This window comes from Hyla sarda, chromosome 6 (assembly GCF_029499605.1).
Source record: "Hyla sarda isolate aHylSar1 chromosome 6, aHylSar1.hap1, whole genome shotgun sequence".
In the NCBI taxonomy this organism is placed as follows: domain Eukaryota; kingdom Metazoa; phylum Chordata; class Amphibia; order Anura; family Hylidae; genus Hyla; species Hyla sarda.
In genome coordinates this window covers 279,199,137-279,224,959 of record NC_079194.1, presented here as the reverse complement: position 1 = coordinate 279,224,959, position 25,823 = coordinate 279,199,137, and the positions used below count along the sequence as shown (strand labels likewise).

Here is a 25,823-nt window from a genome sequence, read left to right as displayed (position 1 = left end):
TGTACCCCTTTAAATTTGTCCCTTTCTGCCACTGAACAAATTGTCTGACTGTCTAATATGTATGGGGGCCTCCCAATTTTAACTGCCCAGTCTGTTTGTTTTCAAAGAGAAAAGCCACCACCAGAGGAGCGTAGAAGCGAACTACCCCTCTTCTCTCTTCAGAACACATAAACGCTGTGCCCAAGCCAAATGTGTATGAAGGGACTGGGAGAGACAGCTGGCAGCTGGACAAACATTCGGCTAACAGTTAGGAGGCATTCATACCTCGGCTTTGCAATTTAGCTACCGGATCCGGATCCGGTTTTGTTCCTGGACTGAATACTGGGGTTTACCATGGTTTTTAGTCTGGCAATAAAACTGACACGGTTCAAAAATAAGCCAACCGAAATCACTATCTGACTCGGTCCAACTTATTCAAATGAATGGGATGCAACATGGGTCTGGTGGGGACACAGCAGAAGAACTGCAAAAACGTTGGGCGAATGCACCCTTATGGCATGTATGTGGCTACCATAAAAATCCTTTTAGACTGTCCTTTGACTTCTTACTTAACGTGGACCTGGCTAGATAGGGCTGGCCATCATGCTTCCAGGCATTGTTGAGACATAAACCTTTTGTTATTATGCAAATCAAACTCAAGTGCCCAGAGGGCGTTTCCCAGCAGGAAAAGAGCCCTGGTAAGTCCAGCCCATTTCCTCTTTAGCTTCCACCTATTCTGTTTGATTGACAGCCACTAAATAAAAAGGACAAAGACTGGGCTTAGTTGGGCACTTATTGTTCTGGGAAAGGCACCCATGGGCACTTGAGCCTCATTTGCATAATAACAAAAAAGGTTTACATCTTAACAATGCCCGGATTCATGGTGACTAGCCCTACTTAGCCATGGGCTTCTTTATACCCCCATTTTACTGCTGACCGATCCGCTTCAATCATAAAAAGCAACATTGTACATGCAGGATGCTCATTTTTCAGCTTAAAGCAGCAAAATTCACAGTTATCATAAAATCCAGTGTATGTCAACTATTTCAGTTCTGTATATAGAAAATAATGGTACATTGTCCTTACTCTGCCTTTCTGGTTATCAGAATTTCTCTGATGTTCTCCTCTCCATTGGTCACACTTTGCTCCAGACAAGACATATTATTCATTCTCTAGATTTGGTTTAACCAAGTTTATCAGTTATTTGTGCCCGGGGGTCTGTAAGGAAAAGACATTTTTTGTTTTGGATTAACAGTATATATATTTAGCAGGCATGATAGTAGAATCTACCTGGCTGTATATAAGTCCCACTGGACAAATGAAATTGGGCATAAGAAAATATTGTGGCGATTCTCTTAATATATTTTTCTGATATTGAGGCTAAAGAAAGAATTGTAAGGCTATGTACATGTAGCGGAACATCCTTTCATGTATATTTGTGATAGCCTGGGGGTATAGGGTATATGGGGTGTAGCTGTGTGGTTACTAAGGGTGCTTGCTTAACCCTTTCTATTCATGACGCCAGGGTGAGGGCTATTCTCTGTAATGCTTGTCCTACCGCCACCCTTCCCAAAAGTGATAGGGAGTTAGGAAATAATTGATTGTCCATAACCGGAGTTTTGCAGAAACTTGTCGGAACCTTTACTGAAGATTTTAGGCAATAATGAACAGGAACAGTCCATACAACAGAGTCTATTAGAGCTTGACAAGTGGTTGGGACCTCGTGAGTCTATTGAGCTTGTTGCGGTCTATAATTGTTGCGCAAATCCACTGGATTTAGGGGTTTAGATTTGGTCCAGTAATCAGGCTAGCTTTAGTGGGGATTGAGATTTTAACTCACGGTTTAGTTTTATGCTGAGGCCGGCAGGCTTCTGGCCTAGCTTGTCTTTGAAAGTTGCGCAGATCCGTCCTGCTAGTCCGGCATCCACGAGAGCAGCAACCCAAGAGAGCGATCATTGGCTACAGCTCCCTTATATGGGCAGGGGCTGGACTTAAGCTCACTGGTCCATACAACTGTTAATCTTCTGTACAGAGAGTTATGGGTAAACATGTGACCCAAGGACCTCCAAAGGTCCTCCAACATACCATAGAGGAATTAACATGGTCACATGACAGAAGATCCTGCGACGCCAACAAGGTAAGTAGACTAATATACACTATATTAAATATACACATTATTAAATATATACATAATAGCATTATGAAATTAGAAAAGGAGGAGGCGAATAGGAGCTGTCCCAGCTGGGGGACCCTACCTGAACGTAGTAACTCTGACTTTGGGGGACCACCATACAAGGTACGGTATGCAATACGTACCGGGACACCACATATTATTTTCCGGCTATATTTTTGGACACACTTTGAAAAAAATCTGGCTGCAAAAATTGTTCCCGCATTTTTTGCCAATTGCATCCGAAAATAGGCAGCCAAATTTTACACTTAAAGGGGTTATAAAGGATAGGGGATAAGATGTTTAGGAGCGGAGTACCCCCATAAGGGTCATTACTAAAAGCCTTAGAGTGATGATTCTGAAGGATTTTTGTTTATGGAACCTCCCAGCACATGACACTGTGGTGCCCGCTGTCAGCTGTTTTAACTTTACATGTGATATTCTTAAAGAGGACCTGTGGCCAACCCAAATATATTGAGATTTTACCTATGTGAAATAGCTTGGGGTGCCCTGATCACACACGTTTTTCCTGTTTCTTGATAAACGCTTCCATTCCCGACATATGAGAATTTATAATTTGACAATTCATCATTTGACATTCGTCAGATGGGCGTGAACTTAATTTAAAAAATTTGAGTGGGATGAGCAGAATTATACAGTCAGGGGGAGTCAATTTTGTGTATTGAGGGGGGTGTACATTTTGTGTATTGGGGGGGGTGTATATGCCTAGTGCACACTTTATAGCTGTATAGCCCTACCCATCACCTGAGTCACTCCTATTATTAAAATTAAGCTCCGCCCATCTGACAAATTTCCTTAATTGTTAGACCAAATTATAAACCCTCATATCTCAGGAACAGGAGGTTGTATCAAGAAACTTGGAAATGCTGTGTGATTGGGACATTTTAATCTTATGAATTACAATGCAATCTTATTTATTTGGGCTTGGCCATAGGTTTTTTTTAATTTGCATTTAGCAAACTTCAGGCAGGACAAAAATGATGCAGTTCTTCCCTATTGAAGTCAAAATCTACAGAAAATCTGCAACTAATCTGCACGGTATCTACTATGTGGGCACATATGCTTATGCTTCTTGCTGTCCCATAGTTCTTCAGTGTTGCTTTAAATTAAAATTTTTACAGAAAATTTGTATTCTAATTACAGTTTATGGGGATCATTTATTAATATTCCTTTATTTTTTTATTTTTTTTCATAGTGATTTTTTTCCGTTTATCCCTTACCTGTATCAATGTGTTTTCAAACTTGAGGACCAAAGTGCGCCAAAGTTTTTAATCACCCTATTGAAAAAATCACAGCCTGAAAAGGCGCCAAAAACAGGGTGAATATTTTCCTAAATTACTCCATGCTCACCACATTTTGAAAAAAATAATAATGAGGAAATGGTCGGAAAAATTGGCAAAATGCAGCATGTTTGGTGCACAACGTTAACAAATATAGTGAAATGCATTCGCTCTGACGTGTTTCTCCAAAATTTACACGGCAATCCAATAGTAAATGAGGGTCTATATGCCATACTTCTGTCTTGTTCCTTTACGCATACTTTGATTGGTAAGCTAGGGTTCTTATCAGGGGCGTAACTATAGGGGGTGCACAGGTAGCGGTTACATCAGTTGCCCTGGTGCCTAAAGGGGCCCCAGGACACATGTGCCCCATATGAGACCAGTATTATAAATGGCACATGGTAGATATAGTGCCTTGTTGCAGATTTTTGCATCAGGGCCTGAAAGCTGTGTTAGGCCTTTGGTTCTTATCCCAAGACAATCTTAAAGGGGTACTCCGCTGCTCAGTGTTTGGAACAAACTTTTCCGAACGCTGGAGCCAGCACCGGGAGTGTGAGGGGGTGGGGCGTGATGTCATGAGGGGCGGGACTATGATGTCACGCCATGCCCCCTCAATGCAAGTCTATGGGAGGGGGCGTGACAGCTGTCACGCCCCCTCCCATAGACTTGCATTGAGGGGGCGTGATGTCATGAGGGGGGCGCGACTATGACATCACGAGCTCCCGGCGCCGGCTCCAGCATTCCAAACTGTTTGTTCCAAACGCTGAGCAGCGGAGTACCCCTGTAATGCCCTATGGGCCTCTCAATGGTTCCCTGACACAGAGCTTTGAACCCTTAGGCTAGGTTCAGACTACGGAATCTCCGGGCAGAAAATTTCCGCCCGGAGATTCCGAGTGCGGCCAGCGCTGACTGAATCAGTCAGGAGCGCGCGGAAACTGCAGTCTCCAATAGACTGCAATGTGTTCCGCATGGATTTCCGCCTGAAGAAAGAGCAACCCCTTTCTTCAGGCGGAAATTTCCAAGCAGATTTTCCGTTCACAAATTCCGCTTCACAAATTCCGAAGTGTGAATTTGTGAACGGAAACCCATTCACTACACTATACATTTTAGCAAGCGGAATTTCCGCCTGCAATTTCAAAGAGGAATTGCAGGCGGAAATTCCGTAGTCTGAACCTAGCCTTAGACTCCCAAGTGGACTTACTTCTACTATCTTACAGCTTGATAAGATTGCAGCTTATGTGGACATCTTATTCGGCACTTGGTTATTGATAGCAAACACTTGGTCCCGCACTTGCTGCATTTGGAGTCAGTTAGGCTGCATTCACACCACGTTTTCACAATACAGTTCCCGTATACATTTTCTATGTGAAAACCGTACGGAACCGTATTGAAAACCATATGCATTGACTCTCCATTGAAAACCGTATGCCAAAAGATGCATCAGGTTGTGTCCGTTTTGCATCCTGTAAGGTTTTGTCAGTTTTTTCCCCGTACCTAAAACCGTAGACTACCACGGTTTTTGGTCCGGGTGAAAAACTGTATTAAACCGTATACGTTTGTTTTTTTTAACATGGGAGTCAATGGGAACCGTACAGAACTGTATGTGCGTACGGTTCCATCCAGTTTTCACCATACAGTTTTTGACTTTGCACAGTTTTTTTGTCTTGGAATTTCAATCAAACAAGTGAAACTTTATTCATAATGGAGTGAAAAGTTAAAAATGTAAACGTTTTTTTTCTTACAAAAAGGATGCAACCGGACATCATTTTTTTTAACCGTATAGGGTTTTTAACTGTATACGGGTTAAAATTTGTACACACGTTTTGATACAGTTTAGTCCGTTTTGAGGAATCAGTTTTTCATCAAAAACCTGATACGGGAACTGTATTGCAAAAACGTGGTGTGAATGCACCCTTAGGGCTATAGGTGCCATGAGTCACATTATTCTTCAGCTTCATTTTATGACTTTATTTATGCAGGTTTCATTATTTTGGTTCCTCCTTCATTTGACTCTAAAATTTCAGTTCCCCTCTAGCTTGAACCACAAGCTTTTGGTGTTTTCCTCCTCCTCCGTCGCACGCACTCGCTCGCCTTAGGGTCTCAAAGACAAGACTCCAGTTGTATGTCAAGGTACTTTTATATTTTCGATACTTGATTTTCTTGCCTGACTTAACACTTTTCTTCTGAAGTCTTATCATGAAGTCGAATACTCTCTCTACCAGCACATTGAGGGTATATACAATTTCTGAATTACGATTATGTTTCCTCTTTTTTTTGGCATTTCACTCAGTGCCTCTCCTCTCTATGGTGACCTCTCGGGTCTTTCTGCGCGGTCTCTTCAGTAATGGATGTCCGGAGGGTATGAGTTCAGGTCTCACTATTACAATAGGATTCAGAGTAGACACCTATTTATTTCCTTTTTGGGTTTCTTAGTTTTCAGATGAATGTTGAAATCATGAAAAAGGATAATTCAGTCTAAAATGTATAGAACGGTTTTCTTACCTCTCTAGTAGATTATTGACCTGAACGCTGTAGAATTTTTATGGTGTGCTGTAAAATGCACCTATACAGAAAAGCAATAGTATTATATGACATACACAACGCGTTTCCTCTTTGTTTTGTTTTTTTTAAATGTTGTAATGTTATGCTGTAACAGAAAATAGAAGGAAGTATGTCAGCGCAATGTCTGTCCTAAATGTCATAAAAAAAACTACTATCCTATATACTCGAGTATAAGCCGACCCGAATATAAGTCAAGGCCCCTAATTTCACCATAAAAACCCAGGAAAAGTTATTGAGTCGACTATAAGCCCTGGGTGGGAAATACATCATTCCCCCCTGTCATCATCAAGACCCCCGCCATTAACACCCTTATGATCATCACCCTGTCATCATCCCCCCTTCATCATCACCGCCTGTCATCATCCCCCCGTCATCATCCCACACCCCCTTCATCATCACCACCTGTCATCATCCCCTTGTCATCATCCCACCCCCCTCCTTCATCATCACCGCCTGTCATCAGCCGATGGCTGTCCGGGCATGCTGGAAGTTGTAGTTTTGAAACATCTGGAGGTCCGCAGGTTGAAGACCACTGCGGCCTTCGACATCATCGAGACACCCCCCCCCCCCCCCTTTAGTTTTGTACTCACCTCCGCTCAGCGGGTCGTTAGGGTGCGCTGGTCCGGGCCATCTGTGCAGGACCGTCCGATGGGGAGGGATAGTCGTTCCGGGCTGTCCATCTTCACCAGGGGGGCCTCTTCTCCGTGCTTCAGGCCCAGAATAGAGACGTTGCCTTGACGACGACGCACAGGGACGTTGCTTATGAACGTCCCTGTGCGTCGTCGTCAAGGCAACGTAACTATTCCAGGGCCGGAACCGAAGCGCGGAGAATAGGCCCCCCCGGTGAAGATGGACAGCCCTGAACGACTATCTCTCCCCACCGGACGGTCCTGCAGCACAGATGGCCCGGACCAGCTCACCCTAACGTCCCGCCGAGCAGAGGTGAGTACAAAACTAAAGGGGGTGGGGGGTCTGGATGATGACGAAGGCCGCAGTGGTCTTCAACCTGCGGACCTCCAGATGTTTCAAAACTACAACTCTCAGCATGCCCGGACAGCCATCCGCTGCAGGGAGTTGTAGTTTGGAAACATCTGGAGGTCCGCAGGTTGAAGACCACTGAGGGCGGAGAGTTCACTCGAGTATAAGCCGAGGGGGGTGTTTTCAGCACGAAAAATCATGCTGTAAAACTTGGCTTATACTCGAGTATATACAGTATATATGGAACAAAGTATTCATATTAACATAGACTGTGCTGGCATTGTTCCTCTTTGGTATACAGTTTAAAGCTAAGTTCACACTGCGCAAAATTCTGCGGCATATTTTATTTTACATGCCCATTTTGGGAAATGCTCACAGCCCCATAGAAAATAAATGGAGCAGTGACCACACAGGTGCGATCCGCACTATTCATTTCAAGGACAATTATTTCCTTGTTCTTGGGGTTAGTGGGGGTCCCAGTGGTCGGACCCCCACCAATTTGCTTGTAACAGGATAGAGGATAATGTAATGAGATTGAAAAACCCATTTATTATATAGTATAATTATAATAAAAATAAGGGTTTGACCACCTGTAGTACATATGCTGCAGATTTTTTGCACAGAAAATTTGCAGTATTTACAATATACAACCAAGTATTGTATTTTGAAAATCTACAGCAAGTAGGTAGAATTTGGTGCAGATTTTCTGCTGTTCAAATAAAACAAATGTAGCATATCTGCTACACGTGGATGTACAGTAATAATAAGACAATGCAAATACACACATGGGGGGGAGATTTATCAAAACCTGTGGAGAGGAAAACTTTCATAGTTGCCCATAGCAACCAAGCAGATGGCTTCTTTCATTTTTAGGAAGGCCAGTGAAAAATGAAAGAAGTGATCTGATTGGTTGCTATGGGCAACTGGACAACTTTTCCTCTGCACAGGTTTTGATAAAGCTCCCCCATTCACATTATATACTTTATAGTGGTCAGGGGCGGACACAGACAGCATAGGGCCCCTGTGCAAAGAACGTGCCTGCCCCCCCCCCCCCCCCCCATACATCAATTGTTCAGGTAGGAGATAAATATGAGATATGAGATAGATAGATATGAAATAGATAGAGATAGATATAAGATAGATATTAGATAGATAGATAGATATAAGATAGATACAGTAGATACAGTAGAGATAGATAGATATATATATATATATATATATATAGATAAATAGATAGATAGATAGATAGATGATAGATAGGACATGGATATCTTTTTACCAACCAGGGTGCCTCCAGATGTTGCAAAACTAAAAAACTACAACTCCTGGGCCTTTGGCTGTTGAGGTATGCTGGGAGTTGTAGTTTTGCAACAGCTGGAGGCACCCTGTGGGATGGATAGATCGATAGGTAGATAGTGTTTTCCAACCAGGGTGTCTCCAGCTGTTGCAAAACTACAACTCCCAGCATGCCTAGACTGTAGTTTTGCAACAGCTGGAGGCACCATGGTAGGAAAACACTGATCTATGCCCAGTCAATCTATCTATATCAGTGTATACCAACCAGTGTGCCTCCAGCTGTTGCAAAACTACAACTCCCAGCATGCCCGGACAGTCTTTAGCTGTCCAGAAGTGGTAGTTTTGCAACAGCTGGAGGCTCCCTGGTTGGGGAACACTGCCTTAATGGATTAATGATAAATAAACAAACCGCACCATTTTTGCCGCAATTTTTCCCAAAAATTGTTCTTGGAATGTGACCTGTAGGTGACCTGTGGACCCCGGAGGAGGGAAAGTGACCCCACTAGGCTGCTACCCCCCAGCCCCAGGTTATACTGCTAGTGAGAAGAGAGGCAGGACAGGAGACATAACTTCCCCTCACAGCCGCTGTGCTCCTGGGAGGCCGATCAGCTCTCGGCCTCCGTCCTCTTCCTGTGCCGGGGGCGGAGCCATGAATCAGATACCTTCATCCCTGCGCTACTGCCTGTCTCCCTAATGATACCGGAGCAGGAGCAGCGCAGGGATTGTAAAAAAAATATATAGCACTTGTCTGAGTGGGGATCGGGACAACTGTCCTGGATCCTCACCAGCTGCCCCTCTCTCTCAAGGGGGCCTTGGCCAGTGCCTGAGGGCCCATGTGTAGTGGCGGGCCCCTGTGCAGCTGAATATGCTGCACATGTGATTTGTCCGCCCCTGATAGTGGTGTTATCAGACTGGGGAAGGTATTCTACTAAGACAAGTCACTTTTTAGTAAAATCCTGGCAGCCATAGCATTCAGCCGTTTCCTTAAAAGGGGTACTTGCTGCTCAGCCGGCACCTGGAGGTCATAGCCCTGCCCCCATGGCATCACACCCCGCCCCTTCAATGCAAGTCTATGGGAGGGGGGCGTGATGGCCATCACGCCCCCTCCCATAGACTTGCATTGAGGGGGAAGGCCGTGACATCATGAGGGGGCAGGGCTATGATGTCACGAGCTCCCAGCGCCGGCTCCAGCATTTGGAACAGTTATTTCCAAACACTGAGCAGCGGAGTACCCCTTTAAGAGGCTACGGTCTCTGTATAAATCACGCATTGCTGCGTCAGTCCAACAGGCATATAATGTAATAATTGAGATGTGGGTTTAGGCCACACCCCATGTTACACCAGGCAACAATAATAGGGCAAAAAGTCTTACTGTTTTGTGCAAACCGAGTAGGTGACAGACTGAAAACTGGTATTAATTTGTCCTTATATTATGTAGATGCACAAAAAAACACTGTATACCCAGGCTACACCAGTCTGATGTCCTGTAATACAAAATATTGGTTAAAGTGTACCTGTCTATCCCAGAAAAAAAATAATGCTTATATATGTTAATCACTAGGTTATGCAGATACTTTGCATGTTTTTTAATGTGTCTAGCTTCTGTATTTGGCTCACAAATCCCTCTATTTCTGCTGTTCACTCATTCTGGCATCCACTGCTCAGGAAGGTGCGTGTCCCAGGCAAGCGATGAGTCCATCCTTACGCACCATGCATTCACTTCTTCTGCTGTGCTGGGTCTCTTCACCTACTTATGCTAATCTGCCTGATACACAAGCTATAAAATGTTCTTCATTCTGACAGTGTCCATTTAAAGGGGCTGTCTTGTTTAAGACAACCTGTTTTTAGAATCCAGCCCCTATGCCTGGCACCTCTGGTAAAAGCTAGCTGGGCATTTTTCCTGCTGTGACCGTTGCATAGGAAATGGAGTATTCCATGGCAGCCATTAGAATGATTGATTGGCCCTGTAATACAACGAGAGCTGTTTAAACTGAACGACTCTGTTCTTGCTTATAGCAGGGTATCTCCTCTATGATGTCCACATGCCCTAATAATACATATAAAGAAGGGTTATTATACTACTAAACTGCGTTCATGTCTAAAGGGAAATATTCCATCAATAACAACACATTATGGAATTGCTGCTTAAGCGATAATCATATATATTCTGCTAGGTTCACAGAAAGTGACCGTACATTTTAACCTGTTCAGGACATAGGGCGTATGCATACGACCCTGCATCCCGAGTCCTTAAGGACGTAGGGCGTATGCATATGCCCGTGGGAATTCCGGTGAAAATTGCTGCTATACTTTGAAGCCCTCTAATTTTTTCAAAAAGTAAAAATATGTCCGTTTTATGATGCCAACATAAAGTAGACATATTGTATTTGTGAATCAATATAACATTTATTTTGAATACCCATTTTCCTTACAAGTAGAGAGCTTCAAAGTTAGAAAAATGCATTATTTTCAAAATTTGCATTGAATTTTGGGATTTAAGGATGCAAGTAACGATGAAAATTTACCATCAAAATAAAGTAGAATATGTCACGAAAAAACAATCTCAAAATCAGAATAATCGGTAAAAGCGTCTTAGAATTTTTAATGCAGTGACGGTGGTCAGAATTACAAAAAAGGGCTGCGTCCTTAAGGTGAAAATGAGCTGCGTCCTTAAGGGGTTAATCTAGAAGTTTTTCTTCTCCTTTTTAAAACCACAATTGCATAATATTTATACTAAAACGGGAAAGTATTTTACAGATTCATTAAAATTTCATGTATTTTTCTCAGGCTTTGTTATGTTCTCTGTTTTCATTTTCAGAACTGTGAATTACAGAATTTGGTTAATTTTGATCATGTCTTTCTCTGCAAGAAACTGCACAAACTGCACATTGCATGGACTCTAGTTAGGCAGTGTGGCGGGGGGAAGAGGTTATTGGTACAGGATATGGTACTCACTGTTACTTATGTGCATAAGGGAAGGGGGGGGGAGGGAAAAAAAATATATATAATACTTGTCTTTGTTACAAACGGGCACTTGGTCCTAGTGGTACTCGGAGCTCATACCGGTTGCTTTTTGCTGGGAAATGTGGGGGATTTCGCACTGCATACACTCATGGGCCTCTCCGCACTGGCTATGGATAGGGAGGGGGGCGGGCCATATGGGGATGTTCCACGGGGTATGGGGTCGCTGGGAGTTCCTCATTTCCTGAGGGGGGGGGGTCAGGGATTGTTTATGTGGTATTGGTTGGGTCTAAGGCCTGGACTCTCTTTTTTGGGACTGTCTTACGCGCAACAGTTTTGAGGTAGGAGCGGTGGGAATAGATTGAAGTGGTTTTCACTGATGGATTTGGGAAGTCTAGAGGTGATGAGCAATGGCACAGTGCCTTGGGTGGGGGGAGGGTTTCAGGGGGGGGGGGGGGCAGGATTCGGGTTGTTGGGACCTCATTATTCAGGAACTTCTTGATAACTATGCTCTGTTGGTTGCGTTATGAAAATAGTATCGTGGAACGTTAAAGGTTGGAGGTCTCCCCACAAGCGCAACATGGTACTTAGGCATCTTAAACGTTTATCTCCTAACATTGCTCTCCTACAGGAGATGCATCTGGAGGAGGGTGACTTCTTCCGAATGAAAAAGTGGTGGGTGGGCAGAGTGGAGGGATCTTCAGCAGTTGACCAGAAGGCAGGTGTGCTGACTCTTTTTCACAAGTCCCTACAATGTGAGATTCTCTCCACTTCTCCTGATACTGTGGGACGGATTTGCCCTGTACATGTCAAGACGGCTAGGGAAGACTTCATAGTGGTTAATGTGTATGGCCCCAACTCGGGACAGGACGGGTTTCTTGGGGAACTGACTGGGATGCTTGCTGCTGACGGACCTTCTGGGAAACTGATAGCTGGGGACTTTAATATGGTCATGGACTGCAGGGAAGAAAGAAGGAGTAACAGATGCCCGCCCCCCCCCCCCCTCCTAGACCTTCTGACGTTTTACTACTTCCCTGGACGACAGGACTGGGACTCTTGGCGGCGCTCTCACCCCGACGACCGTGACTTTAGCCATTACTCGCATTCTCATGACTCATGGTCTCGACTGGACTACTGTTTTCTGACGGACTCTCTCCTCCCCAAACTAGATTCTGCATCCTTCTCTGATATGGTGATTTCTGACCATGCCCCGTTGCTCATCACCCTGAATGATACTATCCCTAGGGGCTCAGACTTCCTATGGAAGTTTCCCTTCAGTTTGGCCAGAGATGAGGACTTCCAAGTATTGCTCAAAGGGTGGTGGCTAGAGTATAGCACGGATAACGCTGCTCACGTCTCTAATCCACAGCTATATTGGGACACTGCCAAGGCTGTTGTGCGGGGCCGTATCCTAGCCTATACCTCCTCTCTGAGGAGGAAAATCGTGACTCAACTGGGGGTAGTGGGTTCTGCCTTACGTTCAGCCTACACTGACTTTCTTGCCAACCCGTCTGAGATGTCTAGAAGTGCATGGGTCGCTGCTAAGGCCTCTTACGATGGTTGGATTGAGAAGAGGGAGAACATGAAAAGGTCCCACCTGGAGGCCTCTCTTTTTTGGTTTGGCAATAAATCCGGTCGTTTACTGGCTAGGTTTGCGAAGGGAGCCTTACCCTCGACCACGATTGCGGCACTCAAGGATAGGGAGGGGGTCGTGCATAGGGAACCCAAACGGTTAGTGGAGATTCTAGCTACCTTCTATTCCGACCTCTACTCGCCCTCTGAGGCTCGGGAGGATGAATTCTCCTCCTGGCTCCCACAGGGTCTTCTCTCGACTCTGTCTGAGGAGGACAGGGACTATTTGTATGCTCCAATCCAGTTGGATGAGCTGGATGGGGTGATCAAAGGTTTGCAGGCTAGCAAGGCTCCGGGACCCAACGGGTTCTCGGGGGATTTCTATAAGATCTTGGCGAAGGAAGTCTCACCCGCATTGCTCAACTTGTTTAATTCTTACTTAACTGGAATGCCCATACCCCCTGCATCTAACACAGCGTATATTAAAGTCATACCCAAACCTGGGAAGGATCTTTTGTCTCCTGGGGGATATAGACCCATTTCGCTGATCGATGCGGATCTGAAAATGCTTGCAAAGATTATGGCTAACCGCCTTGCCACTTTTATGCCCCGGCTTATCTCACCCCACCAGGTGGGTTTTATAGGGGGGAGGTCTGCAGTTACACACATCCGTAAGGTGGTGGCTGTCCTGGAAAAAGTACGCCGGAACCCTCACGGCCACCCTTCCCCTGCCATGGTCTCCATTGACGCCGAAAAGGCCTTTGACCAGGTAGGCTGGAACTGGTTATGGGCGGTCCTCCGGAGAATGGGGTTTGATGGTCCCTTTTTGGCGTACCTCCAAAACCTATACAGCGGTCCCAGGGCGCGTATCAACATCCCCGGGTTTCTCTCGGCCCCCTTCCCAATATTGAGAGGTACGCGGCAGGGGTGTCCTTTGTCACCCCTCCTTTTCGATATTGCCATAGAACCCCTGTCACGCAGGCTGGCGGAGGACGGGGATGTGGAAAGCATAATGGTGCGGGGGCAGACCCTGTCCCATGCCCTATTCGCTGACGATCTCCTGCTCTTTCTAGGGAGGCCTGAAAGGGACTTACCTACAGTGTTTAGATATCTCTTAGACTTTGGTAAGGTCTCAGGCTTCACTGTGAATGCCTCTAAGAGTGTACTCCTTGACTTGTCTCCCTCTGGTCTCCCAGGGGGGAGGCTGACGATGCCCTCACCAGTCTCAGTTACTAGATCCTCTTTTAAATACCTAGGGATATGGGTGGGGAGTACTCCCTTCTCTCTCTACTTCATGAACTTCACTCCATTACTTCGCAGACTTGCTGAGGAGCTGCGCAGATGGCCATCCCTCCCCTTACCCTTCTTAGCCAGATGCCACTTGGTCAAGATGCTAAATTTTCCTAAATTACTGTACCCACTGCAAATGATTCCGTTGTTGCTGCGCACAACGGATATCAATTGTTTGAACTCTGCCTACACTAAGTTCATCTGGAATAACAAGCAACCTCGCATAGCACTCAGCAAGCTTATGCTTCCCAAAGAGCAGGGAGGCGTTAACTTTCCTGATGTCAAACACTATAATTTGGCTTGCCTCTTCAGACACTCTATCGATTGGCTGGGAGGTGGTGATAGTTTCTCCATTAACCGTCTGGAGTCAGGTATTGCAGCTCCTTGGTTGCTGGGTGGGTTGCTTCATACGAGGTTCACTTCCATCCCCCACTTCCATGGTTCACTACTCTTTTCCGGGACACCATAATTGCGTGGAAGCATTTCAGGGATCTGATGGGATTACCCTTTTCCCTATCTAAGCACATGCCGTTATGGTCTCTCCCACAATTTCTCCAGGGTCGGGAAAATAGGCTGTTCGAGAGGTGGAGGGAGGTGGACATCCTTACGGCTGGGCAGTTATTTCACCCTACTGACCGCAGATATCTATCCTTCAGGGAGATGAGCGAGCAATTCCAATTACCTGATGGACACTTCCTTCCTTATACCCAGCTGATGACGTTTCTTCGACTATGCCTGACCGACATGACTATGGAGGGGGTGACTACTTCTTTTGACCACTTTATTTCTTCCTCTTCTCCTTCCCATTCCTTCTCTCGACTTTACAGACATATCATCCGTAAGGGTAGCACGGGGGTGGCCCGGTCTTTGTTCCGTTATTGGGAAGAGAAACTACAATTGTCGGATCTAGTTGTCCCCATCCTGGAGGGTTGGACCAAAGTGCGGAAAGCAGTCACTAATGAGGGGTGGAGGGAGACACATTTTCGAATTATCCATCATGCTACTTACGGCTTCTCCGTGCCACGGACACCTGACAGACCTGACAGGTTGGAGCACTGCCCCAACTGGGGAATGTTCCGGACTAATCTGCTCCATGGCCTACTGACCTGCCCTCTCTCTACCCGTTTTTGGACTGACCTTTTTGCCTTGCTCTCGGACAGGTTCGGGGTGACGCTGCGGATTATCCCCACTATGGTGATCTTGCATATCGCCCCTGAGGGTACCCGCCTTACCTTGCTTCTACATGTGTTTCTCTTGGTGGCCAAACGGTGCCTGTTGGTGCACTGGCTGGGAGTCGAGATGCCCACAACAGGAGAAGTGGTAGACCAGGTCAAGAAGTATATGCACATGGATAGGCTTGAGATTCTACATACCAAAGAGAAGTCATCCAAATCCTTCTTTAAAAAATGGAAAACCTTTATACTAGGGTTTCTAGATGAGGAGGAAATTGCCTCCTTGATGGGGACTTTTGCTTCCACCTCTTGGTATTTGACTAGAGCTATCTCTGGCTCATTGGGACGCTTACGTCTGCCATCTCCCAGCAGATGATCATCTACTAATGATGCGCTTACTGGGGAGACCTCGATGTTCTGAGACCGTATTCCTCACCTGCATGTTTATTTTGACTTATCACTGAGGTTCTGTATTGATTGCTTTGACTTCCGGCCTGGATGGGGGGGGGGGGGGGGTTGTTGGAATTGTATGGGGGGGAGGGGGGAGTTGGGGTGGGGGGTGTACTCAGGTCCCTGGGTCTGACTTTTCGCTTTGTGTTTGGTCAAGCCTTCTCGGCCCCTTTGTTGATGTTGTCTATGAGGGGTATGCCCCGTTGCATTTCTGTACAAAATGTGCAAATTAATAAAGAGATGTGGAAAAAAAAAATTATTTAAAATTGAATATAAGTATTTACTAAAAACAGGCATATCAGGAGCAGTGACCGGTCTTCTTTAAGGGAAATGGTGCCTTCTACCCCAAATTGGTTGGGAAAGCACAGAGATGGACTTCTATCTCTCTTTCACTGGCTGCAGCGTGAGGCAATTTATTCATCTTGCCTCAGGAAAGGCTATTGTTTGATGAAAATCCCATCTCCTATGGTTGCCTTTCATTTGTCTCTTGTAACTTTGATATCAGTATACAATATGCATATTTATTCTTAAATCTACCTCTTTCTGTGGGTCCAGGCCATAAACTGGGTACCTGTGCACACTTTTACTAGAGCAGTACACAGAGTAGATGGGAGATGTTGGTAGTGTGGATGTGAGTGTGTTTAGATACAGAATTTAGGGTTATGAGCGCTATTAGGTACAGGAACTGTTTGGGCATCAGTAAATGATGAAATATTTTGACAGCACTTTAGAATATGTTGGTCTATTTAAAGGGGTACTCTGCTGCTAGACATCTAGGGGATAAGATCCCTGAGCACGGGAGTCCTGCTGCTGGGGCCCCCCGCAATCTCCCGCAGCACCCGTAATTCTAAACAAATGCCGAGTTCCTGCGGCAGTGGTTGTGACGTCTCGTCACCCCCCCCCCTCCCATAGACATGAATGGAGGGGGCGTAACGTGACGTCACAAGGTGGCGTGGCCGTGACTTCACAATCACAGCCTCCGGCTCCGAGAGTTCTGGACAAAATGTACCCGTTGAAGCAATGTGCAAAAATTTTTTAATAAAATCTTGCCTGGATGTTTTTTCATATGATTGTTTGGATTAGTAAGGATCAGCCCTAAAGCTAATATTCATTACAAATCGGGACAGCTGTAATTTTCACATATACTTCATGTACTTTGTATTTATGATCTTCCGCCTTTGGCTGTCTGGGCATGTAGGGAGTTGTAGTATTGCAACAGCTGGAGGCACGCTGGTTGGGAACCACTGCTCTAAAGGAGTATGGTGGAATTTACAAGAGTGTGAGGCTTGTAAACACTATTCTAAACAGTTAAAGAGATGGCCTGATTATTATGTACTATTAACATCCTGTACGTAATAAACACAGACAGATTATAGCGCACTGAAAATAAACACAACGGAGAAGTAGAAAGTCAATTTAATTGGAATCTAAATGACATATAAGATTGATTCTGACATACTATACTAGCCACCAGAGCGTGCAGAAAACAAGCTGACACTTCCTGTTGTGTAGGTCACTTTTCCTCTGTGCTGTGCAGATTGAAAGTCATCATCATCATATATCTTTGCACTATATTTTGAAGAATTAACCTTTTTTTTTTTTTTTTACATAGTTAGATAGTTCATGAAGATAAAAAAAAGACATGAGTTTATCAAGTTCAACCTATAGCCCTTGTGTGTTGATCCAGCGGGAGGCAAAAAAAAAATGAGGCTGATGCCAATTGCCCCATAACTGAGGAAAAATTCCATCCCGACTCCAATATGGCGTCAGAATAAATCCCTGGATAAACGTTCTATCCCCATAAATTTACTATCCATAACTTGTAATATTATATTTTTACAGAAAAACATCCAAACCCCCCTTGAATGTGTTTATCAAGTCAAACATCACAACATCATTTGGCAGAGAGTTCCATAGTCTCACTGCTCTTACAGTAAAGAATCTCTGTCTGTGATGATGGTGAAACCTTCTTTCCTCTAGACGAAGAGGATGCCCCCTTGTTATTGTTACCGACCTAGGTATAAAAAGATCACTAGAAAGATCTCTGTACTGTCCATTCATATATTTGCACATTGTGATCAGATCGCCCCTAACATGTCTTCTCTCCAAACTAAATAACCCCAAGCTTGATAACCTGTCGTGGTATCTAATCCTCCCAATACCATCAATTATCTTTGTCGCCCTCCTCTGCACCCTCTCCAGTTCAGCCATGTCCCTGTTATACACAGATGTCCAAAATTGTACACAATGCAATATGCAGGACCAGTAAATTGTATTTTTGTACAAACATGTCCTTTCTTTCATTTTGTACTGCTGACTGAGGTATAACCGTGTCTTTCGCATCTGTTAAAATTTAACTTTTTTAGATCCATATTCAAAATGTCCTCTGATAGAGCAGAAAAAATAAATAAATCAGCCAGAACTAAATAAGAACTGCTACGACCGTTTTGCATCCTGCTTCCTCTGGCCAAAGCAAGCAAGAGGCCGGGAAACCACCATAGCCGTTCCTGTTTCAGTTCTTTTTTGTGTCGGCTTTACACAATGTACAGAGCTGTCTACTTACATCTATGTTCTGTGTATGCAGGCGCTGTGATCTTACCCTGGCGGCTTTGAGGGTACAGTCCCATGTAACGCTTAAGCAGTGTATTTAACGCTGCACAAAATTTGCTGTTTCATTGTGAAATACGCTGCATAACCCCCGATAACCATACATACAGGGCTTTCCGGCAGCAGCCCTATGTTTGCAGTGTGTTTTGGAGGCATGAGCTGTGCGTAACAGTCACGCCGGCACATGGCCCCAACTCCAAAATTCACTGCACACACAGGGCTGCCGCCAGAAAGCCTACGCAGCATATTTCCCACTGCAGCATCAGATTTTGCGCAGCATGAAATACGCGGTGTAAGCGCGGTGGGACCGTACCCTTATACGTGATTTCTCAAAAATTTCCAAGTATTTCCAAATATAGTTACAGTTTTTTGTATTATAAGACTCTGTTTCATGCTGCCTGTAATTCAGGCAGCATGGAATAGTAATCAGGTTACCTTTAATATCTAACATATTTGGATGAAATTTGCATTAACATTGTGATAAAGTGAAATAGATGTCATCCACTAACTGTAGTCTCCTTTCTTCTGTTAGGTGTGAACATAGCTTGACCTGGATGTGGAAGATATACATTGTTTTCTGCCATCTTTATTCCCACTAATATTTAGACAATAAAGCACAGCAGAGGGGATTAAACATTAAATCAAACTACATAAAAGAGAGGATGAAAGGAGAAAGTGGCCAACATAAAAAAGCAGCAAGAGAAACCAAGTACTATAGGGAAACAAATTAAAGTAAAGGCCGCTAGTACAGTATGTGAAAATAAAAGAGGAGAAAATAGGACGACGACCGGGTTACGGAGCAAGTATATACAAATAGGCCTTCTGCAGACACATAATGAGAAACAACAGTCAAACTATTGCATGCAAGAAAATTGACATTGTGAAAAAGACAAGATAAACATTTATAATACAATACAGCACATGCCAAGAAACCTTAAAAAAAAAAAAAAAAAAGCACACAAAAGGAGAACAGGTGGAAAAGTGAAAACAAGAGAAAACCGTTCCAGGAACCTTTCAGATATCATAAATGAGTTCCTCTTCATGAGATGCAGTCTGATGACCTCTTTGTGCGTAAGCTCCGCCAACCTCCAGCCCGTTCTTCCCCTCACAAGAGTCCTCGTGAATCTAAGTCGCTGATATCCTCGGGGAACAGCAAGCACAACGGAGGGGGACGTTCCCTTTCAGAGTCAGAATTTGATCCTCGTGATAAAGGATCTGGGAGCCCATCTGCCCCACGGTTCAAAGATCCATTCATTCTGCTTGGGCTGGCTGGAAACAGCCAAGGGCCGTCGGCCCAAGAGGTAAAGGAGAGGCCTCCCGAAGGAGATCCTGTAGCCCCACGACCAAAGAGTTTTGGCCACCATGACATCCAGAGTATACTGTTTGATCCTTTCCGTAAGAGACAATCAGATGTTAGAAAAAATGTGAGAAGTGGGGCATCTGCTGCCTCTCAGATCAGGACTAATTCTTCACCCAGAAGATCCTTGTCATCTCCAGAAGACCCAGGTGACCCTGGAGATGGAAAAGACAATGAGCTCCTGCTCAGCTGTCCATATTTTCGCAATGAGGTAGGAGGAGAAGAAGCAGAAGGCCAAAAGGATCAAGGATGGGATTTTTGTTCTGTTTCATCTCTCCACGCACCACTTATCAATTTTCCAGTTCGTGGGCCCAATGCCTCTGTATCAGTGTTAGAAGAAGCTAGAGAGAGAATAAGAGATAGCAGCTACTTTGTGGAATATCAAGACCTGGGTGCACTTTATTACCGGAAGTATTTTTATGGCAAAGGTCAGTGGCCTTATTTTATTTACTAAGCACTTTGATGTTTCATTAACAAATTACATAAAATTGACATTGTTTTTTTTCCCTCCAGAACATCAGAATTTTTTTGGAGCTGACGAAAGACTGGGCCCTGTGGCAATAAGCATACGCAGGGATGAAAGAGAAAGTGCCAATGGAGTTCAATATAACTACAGAATCATATTCAGGACCACTGAGGTAAAAGAAGAGCTCTGTTATCTATGATCTTAAAGGGGATATCCAGACATCAATATATATATATATATTTTTTTTTACATAAGGCTGGTACTGATTTGAAGATTTAAAAAAAAGGGAATACTCACTCACCTTGGTACCCTACAGATCCTGGCATGATGTCATCCAGGGCCCTGCTTCTCCCACTACTTCCTACTTCTGAGGTAAACTTGTCTCAGCAGGACTGATCAATTATTTATTGAGGTGGGATGCTGCTGTGGCCAGTGAATGGCTGAGCAGGCAGGTCCTGTGGAGACAAGTTCATCTCAGACATAAGAGGTAGCGTGGTGAGTGGTAGACCAGATTATGTCACACCAGGAGATTTATATGGCCAAGGTAGGTCAGTATGCTTTTTGTTTATATCGCCACCAACCATATATAAAAAAATTGTTGGTGTCCAGATAACCTATTTACCATGCGTGTGTTCTATGTATATATATATATATATATATATATATATATATATACATATATATATATATATATATATATATATGGAAAAGTTAGAAGGACATGTACCACTATGCCACTTCATTCAGTGGTGGGGGTCTCTGAGGTCACTGAGGTCACGTTCCGGGGACTGATTACAAACAGGGTGCCTCGTGCAAGATCAAGGGGGTCCCCAGCGGCGGGACTCCCGCGATCAGGCATCTTATCCCCTCTTCAGGATCTGTTGGTGTCCGTTGTGAAACGTTCCATCTAGATCCATTATTTGCATTCATAATGGAGATCTCTAACGCTCATGTGAACCCAGCCTAAAATGGGAAATCCCTTTAAGTGAAACACTGTTGGGAGACACAGAACAAAAAAGCAAAAATAACATTTGTAATATAATGATATAATAACTGGCTGATACAAAGGTTTTGTTATAGAGTTTTTGTATTTCTTCAAACAAAATGAGTAGATATGAGAAAGAATGAACTGTAGTAAATCAACTATTTAAAATTTTCTGTTTAAAGTTAAAGACACTTCGAGGGTCCATCCTTGAGGAAGCCTTTCCTTCATCTATACGACCCAATTCTTCTAGGGCAATTTCACCTAAAAAGCTTCTGGAATACATTGTACCAGAAGTTAATCTGCAGTGTCTACGCCTGGCATCAAACTCCCCCAAAGTACCAGAGACTCTCCTAAAGCTGGATGAACAGGGGGTAAGTGTGTACGACCCTTTTTAATTATATTACTTGTTTGTATTGAGTAGTCTATCTGATTGTAGAGATTGGATATGTCATGTCATTTTTTTTTTTTTTTTACGGTTGTCTTTGTTGTAGTTTTAGAGGGGTAATTCAGAGATAGAAACATAGAGCAAATTTTTTCAAAAACAGCCCTCAGGTTGTGTGTGATATTACAACTTTGCTCTATTCACCTCAATGGAACTGAGCTGCAACACCACACACAACCTGAGGACCTTTTATATAACCCATGTGTTTTTTCCTTTATTTATTATTAGATGCATTTCCGTTGTTTTATTTTTTAGGGAAACTTTGACGTGCGTTGGGATTTTTGGTGTACTCAAGAAAAATTTTCATTCTACATTACATTACAAATGAATAATTGTACACACACTATAACTAAGAAACCTAGTATCAGGCAAAAACCAAACCCAAAACATTCCAAAGGGCCAGAAGTGAAGGGATTTTTTTTTAGTTAAAAAAAACCTTAACCTGTTAAGGACCAAGGGCATACAGGTACACCCTTGTGTCCTGGTACTTAAGGACCAAGGGCGTACCTGTATGTCCTTAAATCCTTAACAGAGAAATGCGGCAGAAATCTTTTAAGTTCCCCTGTGCCCGGGCTGCAGAGACTAAAAAAACAAACTTTAACTCACCTTTCGATGTCCCTCCTCGGCTGATGTCTCGCCTTGGCCGGTGATAGGCTGAGCGCACTGTCATGTAAGGAGCTGGCCCGAGCTTCTTATATGACAGTGTGCTGAGCCTATCACCAGCCAAGTTGGGACATCGCTGCGGCCGGCGATACACTGACCGCATTGTGACTTTTTGAGCCTAAAAGGCATGGAACCGAGCAGCGGCAGAGGAATGGGATGCTGATACTGGCGCAACGGGGGAACATAGGAAGGTGAGAAGATTTCTGCTGCATTTCTCCTTTCAGCGACTTTGAAGTGAGTGCAGGGGCTGCGCTTGCTTTAGAACAGTGAGTGTCAGGACTCACTGCTTATGACAGGCAACAGCTATCTCGCTGCTGCCCCGGCATTTAACCCTTTAGACACCTTGATCAACGCCACTGATCACAGTGTCTAAAGTAAAAGTGGAAGCTCAGTGGAGCTCACGGAACCCCCGCAATGTGATCACAGGGGTTTGTGAGCTAAAATGGCAAAGGAGGGTCCCTTACCAGCCTCTTGCCACCAATAGCTGATCCAGAAAAAGAAATTTCTTTGGTATTGCCGCATTCGTAAATTTCCAAACTATTAAACTATAATGTTAACGATCCTGCACGGTAAATGGTTTCAATGTAAGAAAAAAAATTACACAAAAAAAAAAAAAATGTTTAATCACATTATATATCAGAAAAAAATCAGAAATCAAAAAGTCCCATCAAAACAAAAATGGTACAGATAAAAACTACAGATCACAGCACAAAAAATGAGCCCTCACACGTCTCAGTATATGGAAAAAGAAAAGGACAATTTTATGCATTTGATTTTTGTAAGTAAAATAATAGAAAAATTATATAAATTGGGTATCATTTAAATCACATTGACCTACAGAATAAAGATAATGTATCAATTTTTATCATCGTATCATCATAAAGTGCACTGTGTAAAAACCAAACCCCCCAAAACTTGCAAAATTGCAGTTTTCTTATAAATTTCCACCCACATGTAAAAAAAATTGGGGTTTTGCTGTAAATTTTATGGTAAAATTAAAATTGGCCCTTAAGGGGCTATGAGATATAAAGGTTTCTGATGCAAATTTGTTGTCACCTTTTGTTGGGTTTCCATTGATTTTGTGAAATTTTCCGGTGCATAAGGTCGCATGCTGGCGCAGGCATGTCGCAAACATGCGTGCGGCAAAAAAAAAAAACAGTCGGACCGAGCTTAGTAATGAGGGCTATTATCTCCTATGAAATAAAAACATGGGGCATTTTCATTCGAGTTAGCAAGGAAATGAAGGGCAGATTGATTATGGTTGCACTTTCTGTTCCTCAATATGCACAGTGCCAAAATGCTCTGCAGATTTATTCGGCCTGATCTTTATTCAAGCACATCTGTTCCCTACACAGCGAAGCTTTCAGGAAGCCTATTAACCTGCCAGAGAGGAAACCAGATCATCCAGCGGAAATTCACATAGACAGAAGGGGAAATGCAAACTATACAGAACTTGCATTTTAGCAAGAACCAAGCCAAGTGCTTCCAATTTACAAGATGGCTAGAAATCACAATAACTCCTTCTACATATTACTATATTGCACCCTCTGTGTTGTGCAGAGCTATACCACGAGACCACTAAGGTGTGGGAGTTTACACAGAAGCATACATTCTATATATATATATATATATATATATATATATATATATATATATATATATTTATATGTATGCTGTGCTCAACAAACTTGAGCATGCTTTACAGTAACATGCTACATGTAAGATCCATAAGGTGTACACGTTGTTTGGAAAAACTTTTTATATAATGTAGTTAATTACATCTATATTTATTATATACATAGGTTCAAAATTGTGTATATTTTTGGGTGTAAAAAGGCTGTCCTTGCAGCTATTGCCTGTGTGTCTCTCTGAGAAGTCCAAATACAGGAAGTGAGGGCAAGACAAGCAGGGCTCTATGCAGGCTCCTGTGTGAGCAGAGAGCGTGTCATAGAGCCTCAGTGCAGAGAGACCTGCTTGTCCTCAGTGTACAGAGCCCTGCTTGTCCTCAGTGTACAGAGCCCTGCTTGTCCTCAGTGTACAGAGCCCTGCTTGTCCTCAGTGTACAGAGACCTGCTTGTCCTCAGTGTACAGAGCCCTGCTTGTGCTCAGTGTACAGAGCCCTGCTTGTCCTCAGTGTACAGAGCCCTGCTTGTCCTCAGTGTACAGAGCCCGGCTTGTCCTCAGTGTACAGAGCCCTGCTTGTCCTCAGTGTACAGAGCCCTGCTTGTCCTCAGTGTACAGAGCCCTGCTTGTCCTCAATGTACAGAGCCCTGCTTGTCCTCAGTGTACAGAGCCCTGCTTGTCCTCAGTGCACAGAGCCCTGCTTGTCCTCAGTGTACAGAGCCCTACTTGTCCTCAGTGTACAGAGCCCTGCTTGTCTTCAGTGTACAGAGCCCTGCTTGTCATCAGTGTACAGAGCCCTGCTTGTCCTCAGTGCACAGAGCCCTGCTTGTCCTCAGTGTACAGAGCCCTGCTTGTCCTCAGTGTACAGAGCCCTTCTTGTCCTCAGTGCACAGAGCCCTGCTTGTCCTCAGTGCACAGAGCCCTGCTTGTCCTCAGTGCACAGAGCCCTGCTTGTCCTCAGTGTACAGAGCCCTGCTTGTCCTCAGTGCACAGAGCCCTGCTTGTCCTCAGTGTACAGAGCCCTGCTTGTCCTCAGTGGACAGAGCTATACTTGTCCTCAGTGTACAGAGCCCTGATTGTCCTCAGTGTACAGAGCCTTGCTTGTCCTCAGTGCACAGAGCCCTGTTTGTCCTCAGTGTACAGAGCCCTACTTGTCCTCAGTGTACAGAGCCCTGCTTGTACTCAATGTACAGAGCCCTGCTTGTCCTCAGTGCACAGAGCCCCGCTTGTCCTCAGTGTACAGAGCCCTGCTTGTCCTCAGTGTACAGAGCCCCGCTTGTCCTCGGTGTACAGAGCCCCGCTTGTCCTCGGTGTACAGAGCCCCGCTTGTCCTCAGTGTACAGAGCCCCGCTTGTCCTCAGTGTACAGAGCCCCGCTTGTCCTCAGTGTACAGAGCCCTGCTTGTCCTCACTGCACAGAGCCCTGCTTGTCCTCAGTGTACAGAGCCCTGCTTGTCCTCAGTGTAAAGAGTGTACTTCTATTAAAAGATTTTTTAATAGAAGTAATTTACAAATCTGTTTAACTTTCTGGAGCAAGTTGATATTAAAAAAAAAAGTTTTTTCTTGGAATACCCCTTTAATTCCTATATACTTTTGTATATTTGTATATTTTGTATATTTTCTGTGATTAGGTGGGAGGACACCTTATAATAAATCCACGAACATTTCTATACGTAGCATATGAAATAACTAATATTTTAATGTATCAAAATTCCTTATTCCAGCTCAGTTTCCAGCGAAAGATTGGTATTCTTTACTGCCGCAGCGGACAGTCCTCGGAGGAGGAGATGTACAATAATGAGACGGCAGGACCGGCCTTCCAGGAGTTCCTGAGTTTACTTGGAGACGAAGTCAGACTAATGGGGTTTGACAAGTACCGAGCACAGCTAGACAACAAAAGTGAGCTTTTTCATTTCAGAACTCTTTTCACAAGCACGGGTTTTCCATCTT

At 44.1% G+C, this 25,823-nt stretch overlaps 1 protein-coding gene across 9 annotated transcripts in view; it reads left to right on the top strand.

Moving 5' to 3' along the window:
* SIPA1 (signal-induced proliferation-associated 1) overlaps positions 1-25,823 on the top strand; it is a 111,302-nt gene that overhangs the window by 42,492 nt on the left and 42,987 nt on the right. For 7 of the 9 annotated variants that reach the window (XM_056527454.1, XM_056527453.1, XM_056527459.1 and 4 more), the window contains exons 2-5: positions 18,871-20,123; positions 20,209-20,333; positions 21,329-21,517; positions 25,598-25,772. In XM_056527454.1, coding sequence (XP_056383429.1) covers positions 19,385-20,123; positions 20,209-20,333; positions 21,329-21,517; positions 25,598-25,772 — 1,228 coding nt within the window. In that variant the 5' untranslated portion in view covers positions 18,871-19,384. Of the gene's footprint in view, positions 1-5,510; positions 5,581-18,870; positions 20,124-20,208; positions 20,334-21,328; positions 21,518-25,597; positions 25,773-25,823 lie in introns of those variants that run through there. The other 2 variants (XM_056527455.1, XM_056527456.1) reach the window with 2 other exon arrangements.